The sequence below is a fragment of the Alligator sinensis genome, unplaced genomic scaffold (genome assembly GCF_000455745.1).
Source record: "Alligator sinensis unplaced genomic scaffold, ASM45574v1 scaffold354_1, whole genome shotgun sequence".
NCBI lineage: Eukaryota > Metazoa > Chordata > Crocodylia > Alligatoridae > Alligator > Alligator sinensis.
In genome coordinates, this window is record NW_005842200.1 from 869,370 (window position 1) to 885,512 (window position 16,143).

Here is a 16,143-nt window from a genome sequence, read left to right on the forward strand (position 1 = left end):
GTCGTGTCACACTTCGTTTCAGCAGCTTTTAGAACATTTCAAAAGGTTTGTACGTGTCCCCACCGGACCTCCGAAACATTTCACAGGAGTTTGAAATGTTTTATTGTTACATCTGTCCACACCCTAAGCCAACGTGGGACACACACACACCTGGGAGGCATATGAACAGTATACCAAGGATGAGTGGCAGACAAGGTTCTTTGGGTAAATCTGATCTTTTTTTATTAAACCAACTCAAATAGTTGGAAACAATTTTCTTAGCAAGTTTTCAGGTTTAAATACCCTTTGTCAGGCTGAAGAAGCATCTGCAGTTGGTGTGTGCTCTTCCTGGATGGAATGAATCTATCATTCATGTTACTTGCCAGCAGCTGGTGTGTGCCATCCAGGAAGTGCACACACCAACTCCAGATGCTTCCTCAGCCTGATGAAGGGTATTTAAACCCGAAAGCTTGCTAAGAAGAATTTTTCCAGTTATTTGAGTTGGTCTAATAAGAGATCAGATCTGCCCAAAGAACCTTGTCTGCCTATGTCCTTAAACCAAAATGGCTACAACCTACACCTCTGCACCACATATGAGTAGAACTTTAACAGTAAAATGCTGAAAGAGAGGATTCTGATCGCTGCTTCTTCCTGAAAGAGATGGGTCAGCTTTTAAAAAAAGAAATTCTGAAACATTAATTTTGGTTAAGCAGTCAAACTGTCAAACAGTGGCTATCTCCTCAGTTTGCTTCCCTGTAAAAATCACAAAAACAACTCGATAACCATAGCCTGGGGAATGACTGGCCAAGATGTAATACTGGCAGAAAAGGGTTGGGTTTACAATGAACCATAAGCTGAAAATGAGTCAACAATATGCTGTTGTTGCACAAAAGACCAATAGCATACTGGGCTGTATAAATAGAAGTGTCACTTGCAAGTCAGGGAAAGGGTTTCTTCTTCTCTCTTCAGCACTGGCAGTACCCCATCCTGGAGTACTTTATCCAGTTTTGGGCACTGCACTTCAAGACATGGACAAATTAGAAAGAGTCCAGCAGAGAGCTGCAAAAATGAGTAGAGGTCTGGGAAACATGGCTTGTTACAAGGAAAATTGGACAGTCTGGGGTGACGCAGTCTGGAGAAGAGAGGACTGAAGGGGAGATTTGACAATAGTCTTCAAATATCTGAAGGGCAGTTATGAAGAAGAAGGTGATAGATCATTCCCTTTTGCTTGAGGGAGAAGGACTACAAATAAAATGCAAGAAGGGATATTTAGATTAGCTATTAGGAAGAACTTTCTTATGAGAGTTGTTAAGTATTGGAACAGATCAGAGGGGTTATGGAGTCTCCATCCTTGGAAGAGCAGGTCAGACAGACACTTGGCTGGCATAGTTTAGGCCAGGCTTGTCCAACATACGGCCCACGGGCTGCCATGCGGCCCACCAAGCTGTTTTCTGAGGCCCAAGGGGCTGCAACGGGAAACGAAAGTAAACACTGTTTACTTTCGTTCCCACCCCTTGTCCCTCCCCCAGCCCCTCAGCAGCTTCCTAATGGCTGCTGAAGGGCTGGGGAAGGGACAAGGTTCCCACACGCACTGCGTCAGCTTGATTGTTGCCGATGCAGTGTGGCTCCTTCCCTCCCCCTTCACTTCATGGTGTCTCTTCCTAGCCCTGCCCCTTCCTTCGTCATTTGCATGCCAGCCTGGCCTGCACTGGTCCCCGCTGGCTGCCCTGGCTAGAGCAGGTCACGGTGCAGCGGGCAGGCAGGCGCGGATGCCGGCTCGGAGGGATGCTGCGGCCGGGCCCGTGGGAGATGCTGCTGCAGCTGTGGCTGTCAGGGCAGGAAACTGGCACCACTCCTGCCTCCCCGCATCCCCCACGCCTGCAGACATAGTGCTGGGGGTGGTGAGTCGCGGACCCCAGGGAGGGAGCGAGCCCTGCTGGTCAGGCTTGGGCCGCCCCAGGGGAGAGGGAGCCGGGGGGGCTGACCCTGCACGTCCCGCACCCCCCTGTAGGGTCCCCGCATGTCCCCCTGGCTGCTGAGCCCAGGCATGCAGGTGTGGGAGCATCCTCAAGGCTGCCCAGGTGTCAGAGAGGACATGGCGGGGTCAGGCGGTGCCCCGGACCCCTGCGCCCCCAGGCCATGGCCGGACTGGATAGGCCATGCGAGCGCCTGCTCCTGCCGGCCCACCGGGGGATAAAAATTCATGATCCGGCCCCACATTCAAAAAGGTTGGACATTCCTGGTTTAGGCAGATCCTTGAACAGGGATTGAACATATTCCTGAGATCCCTTCCAGCATTACTTTTCCATGATTTGTGTGATTCTGTGATGTTTGTAATGGGATGTCCGTGTTTTATTCCTTCTGTAGAAACACCCATATTGTCTGCATTTGCAATGTAAATTAAACACTAAAAGTTGGGCTGAAATGACCTAATTGTATCTCAGGATTGTTTAAATAGTCTAGTTATGTAGAATTGGTAAGCTACTTTTAGCTAGAGACATTTACTGAAAGAGAACTAAGAAGATATCTCTTTTTATCAAGCTATTAGAAAATTTGTTTTATCATAGGAATGAAACAAATGCAGATCAGCATTCTTGTTTTTTTCCTGGCCATTTACAGCTTTAATTCAAGGCCTGTTCTGTCTTTAAATATGACTGCTCTGTATCACAATGTTTTATCTTACATGTTTTGACAGTTGAATCGCAGTGACAGTGACAGCTCTACACTGGCCAAAAAGTCACTCTTTGTGAGAAATGCCACAGAACGGCGGAGCCTAAGAGTGAAAAGAGTAAGTAACTGTATGTAACTTGTAACTGAATGTGGTTCCAGTATTTGCAACCTTTCTCATTTTGTTTTAAATTATCAGCTTAATTTTAAACACCAACAGTCTACAAGTGGGGTGGCCAACAGGCACCACAAGTGCCACAAGCAGCATAGGCAGCTTGCATGGCACATGACAGATCAGAGAAGATACAGGCAGCATGGCAGCAGGTGGGGTAGGAAGCAGACCTAGAACAGGAGACTGGCAGCACAAGGCAAGAAGCAGAAAGCAGAACAGGAAATTGGACAGGGAGCACAGAGTTGGGAGCAGAAAGTAGAGCAGCAGATTGGGCAGTGTGGCATTTGGGGAGGGTGTGGGGCTAATTTGGTACCATGCTTCCCAAAAAGGTTGGCCTCCCTGGTCTAGAGAGTGCTTGAGAAACCTTAAAGAAGAGTGACCTCCAAAAGTCATCTAGTCCAACCTTCTGCCTGAGGCAGGATCATCCTTGTCCAAACCATCCAATACAATCCATAATCTAAACTCTACATAAGATTACCAGCAACACAGACCTAACATCCTAATTTGCCACAGGTAAAGCAGGGGGACCACAGCAGCCAATGTTGTGCTGCTATGAAATGTTGTCAATATATGCTCAAGAGATCTTGGGTAGAGGGCCACACCCCATGCTATAGAGGAAGGCAAAACCCCCATACCAGTCTGACCATGGGGGAAGATTTCTTCCTGATCCCAAATATGGTGATTGGTCTGACATGGACATCAGCTCAGCCTGCCCTCCCTGGCTGATTAGCTCAGCTGGTTAAGTTGTGATGTTTATAATGCTAAGACTGTGGGTTCAATCCCCACATTGATCACCCACCCTCTTTTACACATTACTTCTGAGGAAAAGCTGAGGGAACGGGGCTTATTTAGTCTGGAGAAGAGAAGACTGAGGGGGGATTTAATAGGATGGAGCTAGACTGTTCTCAGTGGTGGCTGCGGCAGGACAGTAGGGAGCACTACTACGCTGAGCTTCCCACCTCAGTGTGCCAGGCCCAAAACTACGCTTCAAGAGTCTTTCCTGGGATGCCTGCGTCTGGCTGTCCCCCTTCCTGTAGCACACCCTGGGGTAATGCTGCCACCACCTGAGCACTGGTCTCTGTTAGGGCTCTGTGAAGCCTGGGATACACAGACCCTGCAGACTGTGGGGGTGCTTTGTCCCTTAGTAATATCTCTGGGTGCTTCTTACAGCCTGAAGCTTCCCAGGATAATATCAGGTGGGACTGTTTCAGTTAATAAACAGCCAAGCTCCCCTCAGCTCAGCTGAGCAAAGAGAGCAATAAGGCTTGTCTCTCTCCTCCTCCCTCAAGAGTACACAGCCAGGCGAACTATAACAGATAGCTTTATTGATTAGAGAGGGAGAGAATGGGGGAGGGGTACAGGAACAAGGAATATTAAAAGAAAATGCCTTGACCAAAACAGAATGTGAGCCTTTCAGATATAGGCTAGTGGCCCTTTTAACATGCAGCTGAAAACTTAGTTCTAAACTAGTATCCAAATTCCAGATTTCTACTTAAAATCTTCTAGAGAGTCTCTCTCTCATGGAGGCATATCCTTCTGTATCTGTGTTCCCAAAATGACTGCCTGTCTCATTCCCAAAATGCCTGCTGCAGGACAAAGGAAGAGTGAGCTCCCCCTCCCTTAGGAATTATTACAGCCCAGTCACCTAGGTGACCAGGTTGACTGAAACCAGGCAGTGTGGAAAAAACAGAGGGGCCAGAACTGTCCCAATACAGAAGTGAGGCAGACCGAGGAGGATTTCTTCACACCGGCAAATGACAGAACAAGGAGCAATGGTCTCAAGTTGCAGCAAGGGAAGTTTAGGATAGATATTAGGAAGAACTTTCTCATGTGGAGGGTGGTAAAGTACTGGAACAGGTTATGAAGAGAGGTTGTGAAATCCCCATTCTTGGAGGTTTTTAAGACTCAGCTAGACAGCACCTTGGCTGGGATTATATAGTTGGGGATGGTCCTGCTTTGAGCAGGGGGTTGGACTAAATGACCTGCTGAGTCCCTTCCAACCCTAATTTTCTATGGTTCTACAACAAAGACCAAAGGGCTCAAGAAGGGGTGACGAGTTAAAAATATGGAAGAGTTTACATAGAGAAGGTTACAGAGTCTTGGGTTGTTAACCTTGAAGCATCAAGGAAGAGTACTCAGGGCAAGTACATGAAGGAAATTTGAAAGCATGAAAAATAAAACTGTAAAGATCTGGGGTGACCAAGTTATGGCTCTCAGGTCTGGAACTTTGGCCACGGGGGAGGTGTTGCAATAGTAAGGTGCTGTGGCCCTGCACCACACATCTGGCCCATGAGCCATACAGGTTGGACACCATTCATATAGTCCTCATATAATCAACCATTGCTATTTGCATAGGTCCCCAATTAGTAGGGTGTTGAAGAAAATACTGTGGTTGAAATCAGAGGAACTGCTCCTGTACTTAAAGTTAAGCATGTTCTTAAGTACTTTGCTGGATAATTTAATACCATTAGTAACATTTTCACCTGGGAAAGCTTAAGACGATTCAGAGCATAATTGTGTTGCTGTGAGGGTCATCAAAAGACTTTCCCCCAAAATAAAAATCTTTGCACATCTGGCTGAATTAACAACAAAAAATTGACCTTCCTTTGAAACTTTAGGTATGATTTAGTGCAAGAAGCAAGATTCCAGAGCAGATGGACCTTTGGACATTGGTCTGATCTGGTTTGGTAACTTTGCTCAGAAAAAAGTACATTTTGATCGCACAGTGCCAAATCCTTACATTGGCATTTGTATATGAAATCCATTCTGACTTAAGACATTCTCTTTCCTGAACTCCTTCAGCCTGCTTGCCAGCCAATCATGCGACGAGCAGCACAAGAATGCCCTGCACGTACTTCTCTTGACTTGGAATTGGATCTCCAGGCATCTCGCACTCGCCAGAGCCGTCTGAACGATGAGCTTCAGGCTCTGCGCGATCTAAAACAGAAGCTTGAGGAGATGAAAGCCAGAGGAGAGACAGACCTTCCCCAGTGTGTACTGGAGGATGAGCGGTTCCAGAAGCTCTTGAAACAAGCTGAAAAGCAGGTAAGAGCAATCATAACTATCAGTTTGGGTTGTTCATTAATTTCAAAAGAAGTAATGCTTAAGCATATTAGCACTCATCTTCTTGCTGTGATGAAAGCTGAAATGAACTGTGTCTTGTAATGCATCTGTAAGTGGAATAGATGTACTGTAAAAATAACCCATGCAGCCCTTACTGGAGGTTCATTGACATAATTTGATATGTTGTTTTAAAAGAAATTTAGAGAAGTATCAATTTTATGACTACTCACATGGCTGAATTATGTACCACAATAAAGATAGCACCCCACTTGAAACCTAAAGCAAAATGTATACCAGAGAATTAATCCAGAGGCCAGTGATCATCTATTAAAATCAATTTGTTGACTACCCTGAAGTATCATTGTTTCTGGAGCCACATACTTCCCTAGCTGCACAAGTTTATTTTGGACTAGGACCACTTAGGAGCAGAAAGGGTTTTGGTCTGGTGAAACAATGACATTTATTTAACTGTTAGATTGTTAATCTTAAATTCCAGTTCAGTTCCATGATGTCAGTTATGTTTTTTGCTCTTCAGTGGCAGCTGGCAACTACAAAGCATAGAAAACTCTAAAGAGAGGGCATAGAGAGGCATTAGACCATTTGCTCTAACTGTGGAATGGACTATGCAGCCTACTTTCACCCCAACCTGCTTTTTCACTAGGAACATTACCCAGTCTTTGGCCAAAGGGAGCTGAGTTTCTCCTACTAAAATGTACATTTATATCAGAAAAGATTAAGAAATTACTAAGAGACTGTAGGGTAAATAGAGAAGGTTTATACCTGGAACAATGTACATTTATAAACATTTTTAAAAATCCAGCCGCTCCTCCCCAATGCCTTCCCCCCCCCAAAAAAAAAAAAGCCCAAAACAGAAGTACTCTGTTTTGTCTCAAACTGAACACAGTACCTTCTCCCAGCCTCCACCAATAATCATGTTAAAGGACTGGCAGATATTAAACACTAAAGAATTGGACCAATTCACTCCACACTTATCCATAATACTTTATATGTGCTTCTGCAATGCTCTGTACTATAAGAGCTCCAAATACTTTTTACATTTATTATCTTGATGTAGCTGATACCTCAAAGTAATATGTTCTGTACCTAATACCTGTCTGTCTCTGGTCAGTTGTTCAGTGGATGAAATTCACTCTTAGTGCAAAATCTGAGCCTTTTATTTGGTGAACAAAGGGTATATCATCCATATTGGAGGCTGCATACAGGTTGGAAGGCTGCAGTACATTTTAAAGGCCCTTTTTCCAGTCTGAGGACCCAAACAGTATTTGCAGACTGCTGTTTCCAGGACTGTCTCCACTGACAGCTTTTACAAAGTGTCTCATTGCTGTTTTAGTATCAATACAACCCTAGCAGCGCTAGCAACGTTGAGAGCGCGAGTGTACTCAGGTCATTTCCATTTACCTCTGTGTCAGGTAAACATAGTAGTCTAGACAACATGGAAATGTGCTGGAAAAAAGAAAAGCCTACAGATCTCATCATAGCTAGAACTGAGACAGTTACAGTGAAACACAGGAGAATTAAGAGAGATTCCAAAGCAGAAACCAGATCTGAACAGCGAAGGGATTCTGCCCATCACTGTAAGGCAAAAGTTCACCTGCTCCTTTTTGGCTTGCCACAGGAGTCTGGCCAGGATAACATATTTGTTGCCAATGAGGAGATCCATTGTGCAGAGCCCTTTGCACCAGAGCTGTTGGGAAGCATTCTTACTGCAGAGCTTTGTAAAATTCCACTGGCATGGGGGATGTTTGACACTGTTCAAACCAGAACAAAGGAGACTGAAGGGGGATGAAAACAAACATTCCCGGGCATTTCAAAATAAAGCTGAAGTGTTCCCTAAAAAGAAATCTTGCCAGTTGCTCAGTGTTCAGACCTGACAAGGACAGCACTCCTCTGCAGTTTTGGGAAAGATTCCCAAGCATAGCTTTGGAAAACTGCCCTCTGTTTAGTAAACTTCCCTGTCCATGTGAAGCTAATCTGTAATTACAATGTTAGTACCACATAAATACATCTTTTGTTCCTGGTATTATGTACAATTAAGTGAATTTAAACAGAAACAGTTATATGCATTTGGCAGGAGACTGAGCAATATGAGGTGCATTTAAGTTCCTTGGCTTTAGTTTTGCCAGTTCGATACAGTCAAGTTTTCCAATTCTTTGCTTTCTCCGAGCTAAATTCCGCACTCTGATGCATCTGTCAAGGTTAGGGGGAACTTAAATGAAGTTGTTACACATATCTGGAGTTGAAATTCATGAGGCAGAAGGCTACATCACACCTTTTCATAGTTTTGTATATAAAATTGATTCTTTTTAATGCAGTTGCAGAAACAAAAGTAGCATGTATGGAAGAAATAAAACACCACCAAAAGAATTAACCGTGGAGGATTCTTGTAGGTGGTATGTATTTGTTTATAAGTACTGTCACAACCCAAAGTTGTGATTTTTGTTTTTGTGTGCTTCGGCACTGCTAAATTGTTCCCGCTAAATTGCAGCTTCTTTGCACGGTGGAGTTTTCTGCTGCAAAAGAGAACCCCGGTGCAAAAGAATTCCCGCCAATTTGTAGCTTTCTTTGCATGGTGCATTTCTTTTGCATCTTGGAAATGCATGGTGCAAAGGAGTTCCTGCCATTTGTATTTTAATTCGAGCCCCATTATTGGCCAGTTCTAAATTATTCACACGTGGCAGCTAGTGATTGGCTTGCTAGCCGTATAAAAAGCTTGAGTTGTTTCCGCCCAAGTTGGAGGACTCCACGAACACCGGGAGGAGGAGACTTCACGCTGTGTGAAGATCTCTAAGCGCTGCGGATCCCTACGGACCCAACGCATTTCAAACAGGCAACAGAGGTCTGATCAGCCTCTAGCCTCTCCCCGTCGCCGATAGATTCCTAGACGTATCCCTCTCCCTGCGCGCACAAGGACCCACGGAGCCTAGCAAACTTCGTGTGAGTTTATTCAGAGCTCTTTGTCTCGAGTACTTTCTTCGGTTGGCACGACGGGCTCGCGGTTTAGAGCCTCCAGCCGGACGGGCTAGAAGAGTGTTCACGGGAAGGAACTCTAGTCCACCTCTTATTTTTTCTATCTGCAACTAACTCAAGCAAGTTTTCCTGCCTGCACCGCGACCATCTTCGGTGTAAGTAAAATAATCTTTAAATCAACCACTACGCCTCTGTGACTAATTCTAGCCCGTGCGTGCCTTGCCGCCGCACGGTCCCTTCTGACCTCGCGTGCCCGGGCTGCTGGCCACAGCCCACGTGCGCAAAGACGGGTCCGCATATCGCTTCCGGCTCGCACATGGCGACATGGACGGGATCAGGAGGCGGCCCGCACAAGTACCAGGCCTCAATCACCCCTAAGATTTTATATACCCCACAACTTAGACTCACAGGATGGAAAGCAGTGATTTTAGACATGCTTAGTTGACCCTGAGGCTCATCCCTTCAGCATATGATGCAGTAGTCCGGTGATGCTGTCCTGAGCATTGCTAAAACCAGAATCAGCAATAGCTAGTCTGCATTGCTTTTATCAGAGCCTTCTGCTTCCTCCCTTTCTGTAGGTGGAATGTACAAAGTACAGTGCAGAGATTGAATGCAGCCTTTGGGGCATCTTCCACCAACCCCACGGAGTCTGGGATATGTGACCTAGGAGGGTTTGGGATGAAAAAGATGAAAGGGTTTTGTTGTTTATGGTAATATTCTATCATACAAAACTCTGGTCACAAGGAGGTTCCAAAAGCAGTGGCTGGAGAGTCTTAAGCAGACTCCACACTCCTGTGAGTTCAGAAGAGTGGGAGAGCTGGGAGCCAGTAGAGTGGCACAAGACCTGTTCATAGAGGCATTTGAGCCTCCATGGATTCCCAATGATCTGCTGAGCTCCTTGCTGAAGGAGGGCAGTCTCCTTCCTTTCCCAGTGCACATGGCAGAAGAGGGAATTAAGCATGCAGATACTGAAGGGGCTTTTGGTACCCTATGCAGGAATTGCCTATATTAAGAAAACCAGGCCTGCCTCACCCTGTTATTTCAAATGCTCTGAAAACTTAGTTGTGTGGAGTTTATATGAAAGCTCTGAAACAGGAGCTGAGAGTACTTTGATAAATGGGTTGTTAGGCAGGGGGGTAACAAGCAGTTTGATATCTGGCAGCCTTGCCAATTTTTTGCCCTTGCCTGCAGCGTTCACACAAATACCAGGGGTGCTGTTAGGTACAGAAGTGAGTTAATTTGAGGTTTGATGGGCCACAAAAAGCCCTACCAGTGACTCCGTCAAGTGCTATCCCCAGGTAATTACAAATTGTATGCTGTGGTGTGATGAGGATACACTGTGTGGCTGCCCCTTTCTTGTATTGAAAGGTTATCTGGTGTCCCTGGAACTTCTTTAAGTGCCCCTCTATGCTTTGCTCAGATTGTTTTGTAACACTCATGTCAAACACTAAGTCCCTCGCCTGTCCTAGCAGTGGGAGAGAGAATGGGGTTATTTTATCTTACTTGAAGAGTGGAAGAGAACTATTATCATGTGGCTCTGACCTCTTCTGCACTGTTAGAAATAACACCTGGCCTGAAAATACAGATCTGAAACAGAGAGCTGTTTCCAGATCTGCTGAGAATTTTTTCCGACAGTCTGTGCCTCCTACGGTAGTTGTTTTTGTATTCATCAAACAACATATTCTTGCACCATGTTTAAGAAGATACTACAGGATGACTTTCAAAAATATCATAAATAATAAAAAACCTAATAGCATATGCTGATGTGTTCCAATGATCAGAGTTAGCTGGGGAAGCTGGTGATTAAACATATGGCCAATGACAAAACAGGCATGGATGTTCCAGGTTTTATTTTACATTGCTAGCAGTAAGTTGTAGACTGCTATTCCCGCTGAGTGTAGGCTGTACTTATTAGTGCAGAAGTAGGAAGAAAGAAAAATATTTGTGCATTAACCTCATTTTCAATTTTTCTTTCTCAGTATTGCTTGGTGAAGAGGGTAGGCAGTGATCAATAATGATATAAATACACACCGGCCATAGTTTTTTGCAAGGTGATGTGTGCATTCTGGCTGCTGTATACAACAATTGAAGAGATCATAACCTAAGGTGTTCACTCTGCTTCATTCTTCCTTCACTGATCTTTTAAAATATGTGCTAAGCTAAGTGTTCATGTTCTGAAGTGAATAACTCCTCCTTTAATTGTACAATTGTTTTTATTTTAAAAATTAAGTGCAAAAAATCAGAGCATATTAAGAGTCAATGAAGTTGAGTTTGTTGAAGGCAATCTGGAGATGTACTACTACAGATAGCCTGTTGAAAATGTGCTTCCAAGATGGCTGAAGTGGATTTGGACTACTTTTATGGAAATAATGTTTCCTTCTAGGAAGCTGGTAAAATGTCAGGAATCAAAGCTGTAAACATAGCATAAATGAACAAAAGTTACCTTTAAATATTAAGCACTCTGTCTTCTCTCCTTCTCCTTTAACAAAACAGTTGGAGTGGCAATATCTGATATTGTTTATACAGGTTTGGCTTTTTGTCTAATTATAAACCCAGGAAAAACCATGACTAATTATCAACTGTGCTGTTGCATTCTTTCTTTCTCTACTAAATTAATGCCATTGTTTACTACTACATGCAACATCAGTAACTTTGTGTTTTCTTCCATTAACCTCTTGTATAAGGAGATTTTGCTTGAGGGGTTTGTATGGTTTTCCTTTTATAGCCTTTCTAAATCTTGTTTCATTTCTTTGAAACTGTCAGTTGCTATATGTTGTAATTTTTTTTCTACAGGCTGAACAATCAAAGGAAGAACAGAAACAGGGTTTAAGTGCTGAGAAATTGATGAGAAAAGCTTCTAAGGATGTATGTCGGTTACGGGAGCAGAGCCAGAAAGTGCCAGTGCAAGTGCAGTCATTCAGGTAAAACATGTTCTGATCTTCTGTCTTTTCTAAATCCGTAAAGGCATTCAGTATAAACCATCATGTTAAGAGTATCTTTTAAAGGTTGGTCAGTGTGCTGTAACTTGAATTATCTATGCACATAACCCACCACACCATGTAGCATTAGTCAAAACCAGCATTGTCTCCTGGCTTTGGACTCTAGCCTCTGAAACTATGAAAGAGATTGGAGAAGGGGGAATAAGTCTAAGTCATCTTCATGTTTTAATAAAAGAATGATTGGCTTCAGGTGATAGTCTATCTAACTGACCTACTAGTGAGCCTTATAGAAATATGTACTTGAGTAGGAAGCCTTCATAGCTCACAACAAACTGAGCTATAGCTCATTGAACTTTGAGGGGAAGGCTGATTGCAAGATTTGGGTTGGGTCCCTCAGTTCTGTTTTACAGCTACCAAGGAGAGACAAGGGAGAAAGACATGGTTTAGGGTTTTGTTTCAGCACAAGCAAATCTCAGCTGTATTTCACCTTTCCTGTACTTTATTCTTAGGAGGCTGGCACGTAGGCAAAGATTCCAGCCTTAGGCTCATGCTTGAAATACAAGGCTGATGGCTAATAAATTGTCAGTCACCATTTCAGAATGAGAGGCCAGATCTTGCACCTGTCTCCTAAAGCTGGTAGGACAACACTGATGGACCAGTTTGATCTAGCTAGCATCAGCCAAGTATTCAGTACAGAATCAGCAGGGAGGTGGTCTCTGACCTTTTTACCTGCAGCTCAAAACAGCATAGCCAGAAAAGGGCTCGAATTCAGGAAGTCTAGGGAAGTAATTACCTCTGATGATAGATTGCATCCATCTTGCTAGAAAATGGACCTGTTAGAAGGGTGCCTCCTCAAAGACTAATGCAACTAGAGCACTTCTGGAGATTCATAAGGGAAGATACACCTCTTAAAAATGACTGCACTGAAGGCTCCATGGAAGCTTGTAAACTGAATCTCCACCAGCTGCATGATAGTTGCTCATAGTTCACTTGGATTTACAGACAGCTGCCACACATGGAGAGAGACCTGTGGAAACAGGGATCCCTAGTAATGGAAATCTAGTGTGAGGCTGACAGACAGATGCAGACCTTTATCATAAAGGGTGCCTACACGTGCTCCGATGCGTTCTAATTAGAATGAGTCTGCTGGAATATTCTAATTAGAAAGCTCCAGAGTGCTGCAACATCATGTGTATTCAGCATCCCACATTTCAAAATGGCAGTGGGGATGCTTTAACTAAAACTCATCAAACAATGATGATCCTGCAGCCATTTGGAAACATGGGACGCTGAATACACACAAGGCTGCAGCATTTCAATTAGAGTGGCTGTCTGGGAGGAGCTCTAATTAAAAGCTCCCCCGCCCCCCACCCGCCCCTATCCCCACACTGGAGCATGTGTATAGACACTCAGAGAGACTAAGTGGAATGTATAAGGACTTGGTATCTGTACTGAAGATTATATGAAAACATTACTACCATTTTCCAGACTTTTCCATGTTTTCATCAATAAAATGTTAGCTGCAGACTAGTGGAAGTGGGAATAGCTGCCCTTTGGCACCCTCTGGTCCTTCTTCAATGAGCATCCCTCAAATGTAATGTTGTACCTTATCCCCTCAGGACCTTGTCAAAATTCTGTTTTGTCCCCATGTTTCTGCAGTTCATTGGGCTACAGGGAGGATTAGTATGGAGGTGTGGCTGGCATACTTCCATTAGTAGGGGGGGGTGCCTGCCATACTTCCAATATGCTATTGCCACCCAGCTCTCCATCTTTATTATAAGCCATCCAGTGCTGTTCAATGTCTGGCTCAGTGCCTGGCTGAAACTAGTGCATGGATGATCTTGCTAGCCAAAGCACAATCCAGATAAGACTGAGGTGATGATAGATTAAGGGAAGCACCTGGAAGACAGTGACAATTATACCTGCCTCTTCGGTGGTTTGTCCAGCTGTTACTATCTCACTCTAGATTGCCCTTGTAATTGCCTTTCTAAAAATCTGGATCAGATATCAAATGCTGCTTTGACTTTTCACAGTGACAAAAATATATTTCCTTTCCTCTCCAATGCCACATCAAGATATATAGTTACTATGGTCAGTATTTTTGATGAGGAAGTCTGTTGTTCCTCTCAGCATTGCAGTCGAAAAACTAGTTTTCCATTCATGCTGGAATGTTCATATTTTCATAAATCTGCCTAGTATAGGAAGACCTTTCCTCCATGCTTCTGGCAATAGGTGTCCTTACAAGCATGTGCACTGGATACTGTGAAACCTATATTTTAAAGTTCTTTGCCCTTATGTTTTACACATAGTATGAATGCTGTTGGCATTCCTATGACATTTGATTCACTTATCCCTTCAACAGAAAACAGTAAATGGCTTTTCTTTTCTAATTCTAGGGAGAAGATTGCATACTTTACAAGAGCAAAGATCAGCATACCATCCCTACCTGCTGATGATGTGTAATTACATTTTTCATTGAAGTATTTTTCCACTTGCTCATCTTTTTTAGATGAATTTTTTGTAGTTCTAGCTGCCTGCTTTTAAAGATCTATTTTACATTCAGCTATAGATATATGTATTGTATAATACAGTGAACTGAATTTTCATCTGTTTAAAAAAAAGAAAAAAAATAACAAATACAAACCACCACCGCCAGCAAACCAAAGTAGAATAATTCTGGTACACTGATGCTAATTTTGTACAGTTTGTATGTATTGCGTGTGCTCTTTTATTTTGTAAAGATGGAACAAAGGCAGTACCAAGTGTGTATCCTGTTGAACCGCACTGTGTTGAGAATATTATGTTCAACAGAAGATTGTTTATCTTTTCACTATTTTCATGTGAGCAGACTGTGAAGATGGCTGTTAAGCCATGCAATATTTTTATACAAGTGTGACTTTTATAGTTTGAAGTTAACCACAAGTACAAGCTCCTTTCCAAAACAGCAAGGCTGCCTTAATAACAGGTGCTGTTTAGATTCCGTCACCTACATGGGGATTTTGTTTCTGAAAAAAAAACCCTTTCCTTTCTGTCCTCATTATTATTTGCATGAAGAAGGAACATAGAGTATCAAGTATAACTGTGTGAATGTACAGTACTTTGGGCTGCACTAAAGGTTTCATGGTCCCCTGCATCTATGGGGGGAGGGGGGGTGTGCAAATCTATAATCCTAAAATCTTGTTCAACTGAAGTTACCAAAAGGGCAGCTGCTTTTTTGAAGCTGAATTGAATTTACATTGAAGTGTTTAAATCTGAATAATTGTATGCGGCAGGCTAAAAACCTTGCATTTAAATGTCCTAAACGTTTTGGTAACTAGGAATATGGGGTGGGGGGAGATTCAGGTTTACAAACACTTTTAAAAAATTGTGCCGTTGTCAAAATAGGGTGGAAAACCCCTTACCTAATACACTCTTAATTAATTCATTGTTTCAAGTACCAGAAGTACTGATGACACAGAAATGCATACTGAAAAAAGAAGTCCCTGGGTAGTAGGCTTAAAATATTTCGGTGGGATATGTGCTACACAGTTCTCAGATTTTTAATATGCAGAACACAAGCTGCTTTTCAGAGTGACGGGGGTTTAAGTTGACAGCTATCAGAAGTAAATGTGAACAATCTCTCCAAACAGAATTTTAACTTACTTGTCCAGAATCTTTGTTACAAAAAGGTAAAAGACAATGTGGATGTGCTTGTCATAAGTCCTTGAAATCCTGCATAGGGCTGCTTCTCAGTATTTACAGCAACCTGTCTCAGAAAAAGACATTCTATAGTTGATTTTATCTTCAAAAGAACATAACTAATATGGTTGCATCTGCAATCCATGGCTTCAGACATTTTTCTCCCAAAATGTTATGCTAGATTATTTTTTCCCCCGTCTTTTTGGATAGAATCTTTGTTTCCAAGCTCCAGACCACACTGACAAGCTACCTACACATGGTACTTTACTTTTTCAGAAAGTAATTTTAGTGAAGTAGAAAGATGGAGAGAACATAGATAGCTACAGTGTATTCGCAAATGTCTTAAGCTCAAAGTAAGAAAATTCCGTGCCCCGCATTGTGTGTGTTAAGCTTATCAAGGACTTTCTTGTTATGCACAAATACATCTATGGACTCAAACCATTTAAATTGATAACTGGATGCCACACTGTTTTGAACAAGAGGTCAGTTAGGTCAACTGACTGAGCATGATTTGTTTCATGCATGCCCCATTTATTTTTTAAAAGACTACTAGAAAGAAAAAGATAACATTGATGTTTGTGAGGTCAATTTTAAGAACAAAAGTTTGAAATTATTTAACATAGAGGTGAAATGAAGGTTGACTGATTCAGCTTCTCA

General features: G+C 43.0%; 1 protein-coding gene across 1 annotated transcript in view; it reads left to right on the top strand.

Annotated features, from left to right (window-relative positions):
• Positions 1 to 14,497, top strand: part of WWC2 (WW and C2 domain containing 2) — a 105,572-nt gene extending 91,075 nt beyond the window's left edge. The window contains exons 20-23 of the mRNA XM_025207589.1: positions 2,675 to 2,767; positions 5,621 to 5,863; positions 11,663 to 11,790; positions 14,205 to 14,497. Coding sequence (XP_025063374.1) covers positions 2,675 to 2,767; positions 5,621 to 5,863; positions 11,663 to 11,790; positions 14,205 to 14,271 — 531 coding nt within the window. The 3' untranslated portion in view covers positions 14,272 to 14,497. The remainder of the gene's footprint in view (positions 1 to 2,674; positions 2,768 to 5,620; positions 5,864 to 11,662; positions 11,791 to 14,204) is intronic.
• Positions 14,498 to 16,143: the final 1,646 nt, after the last annotated feature.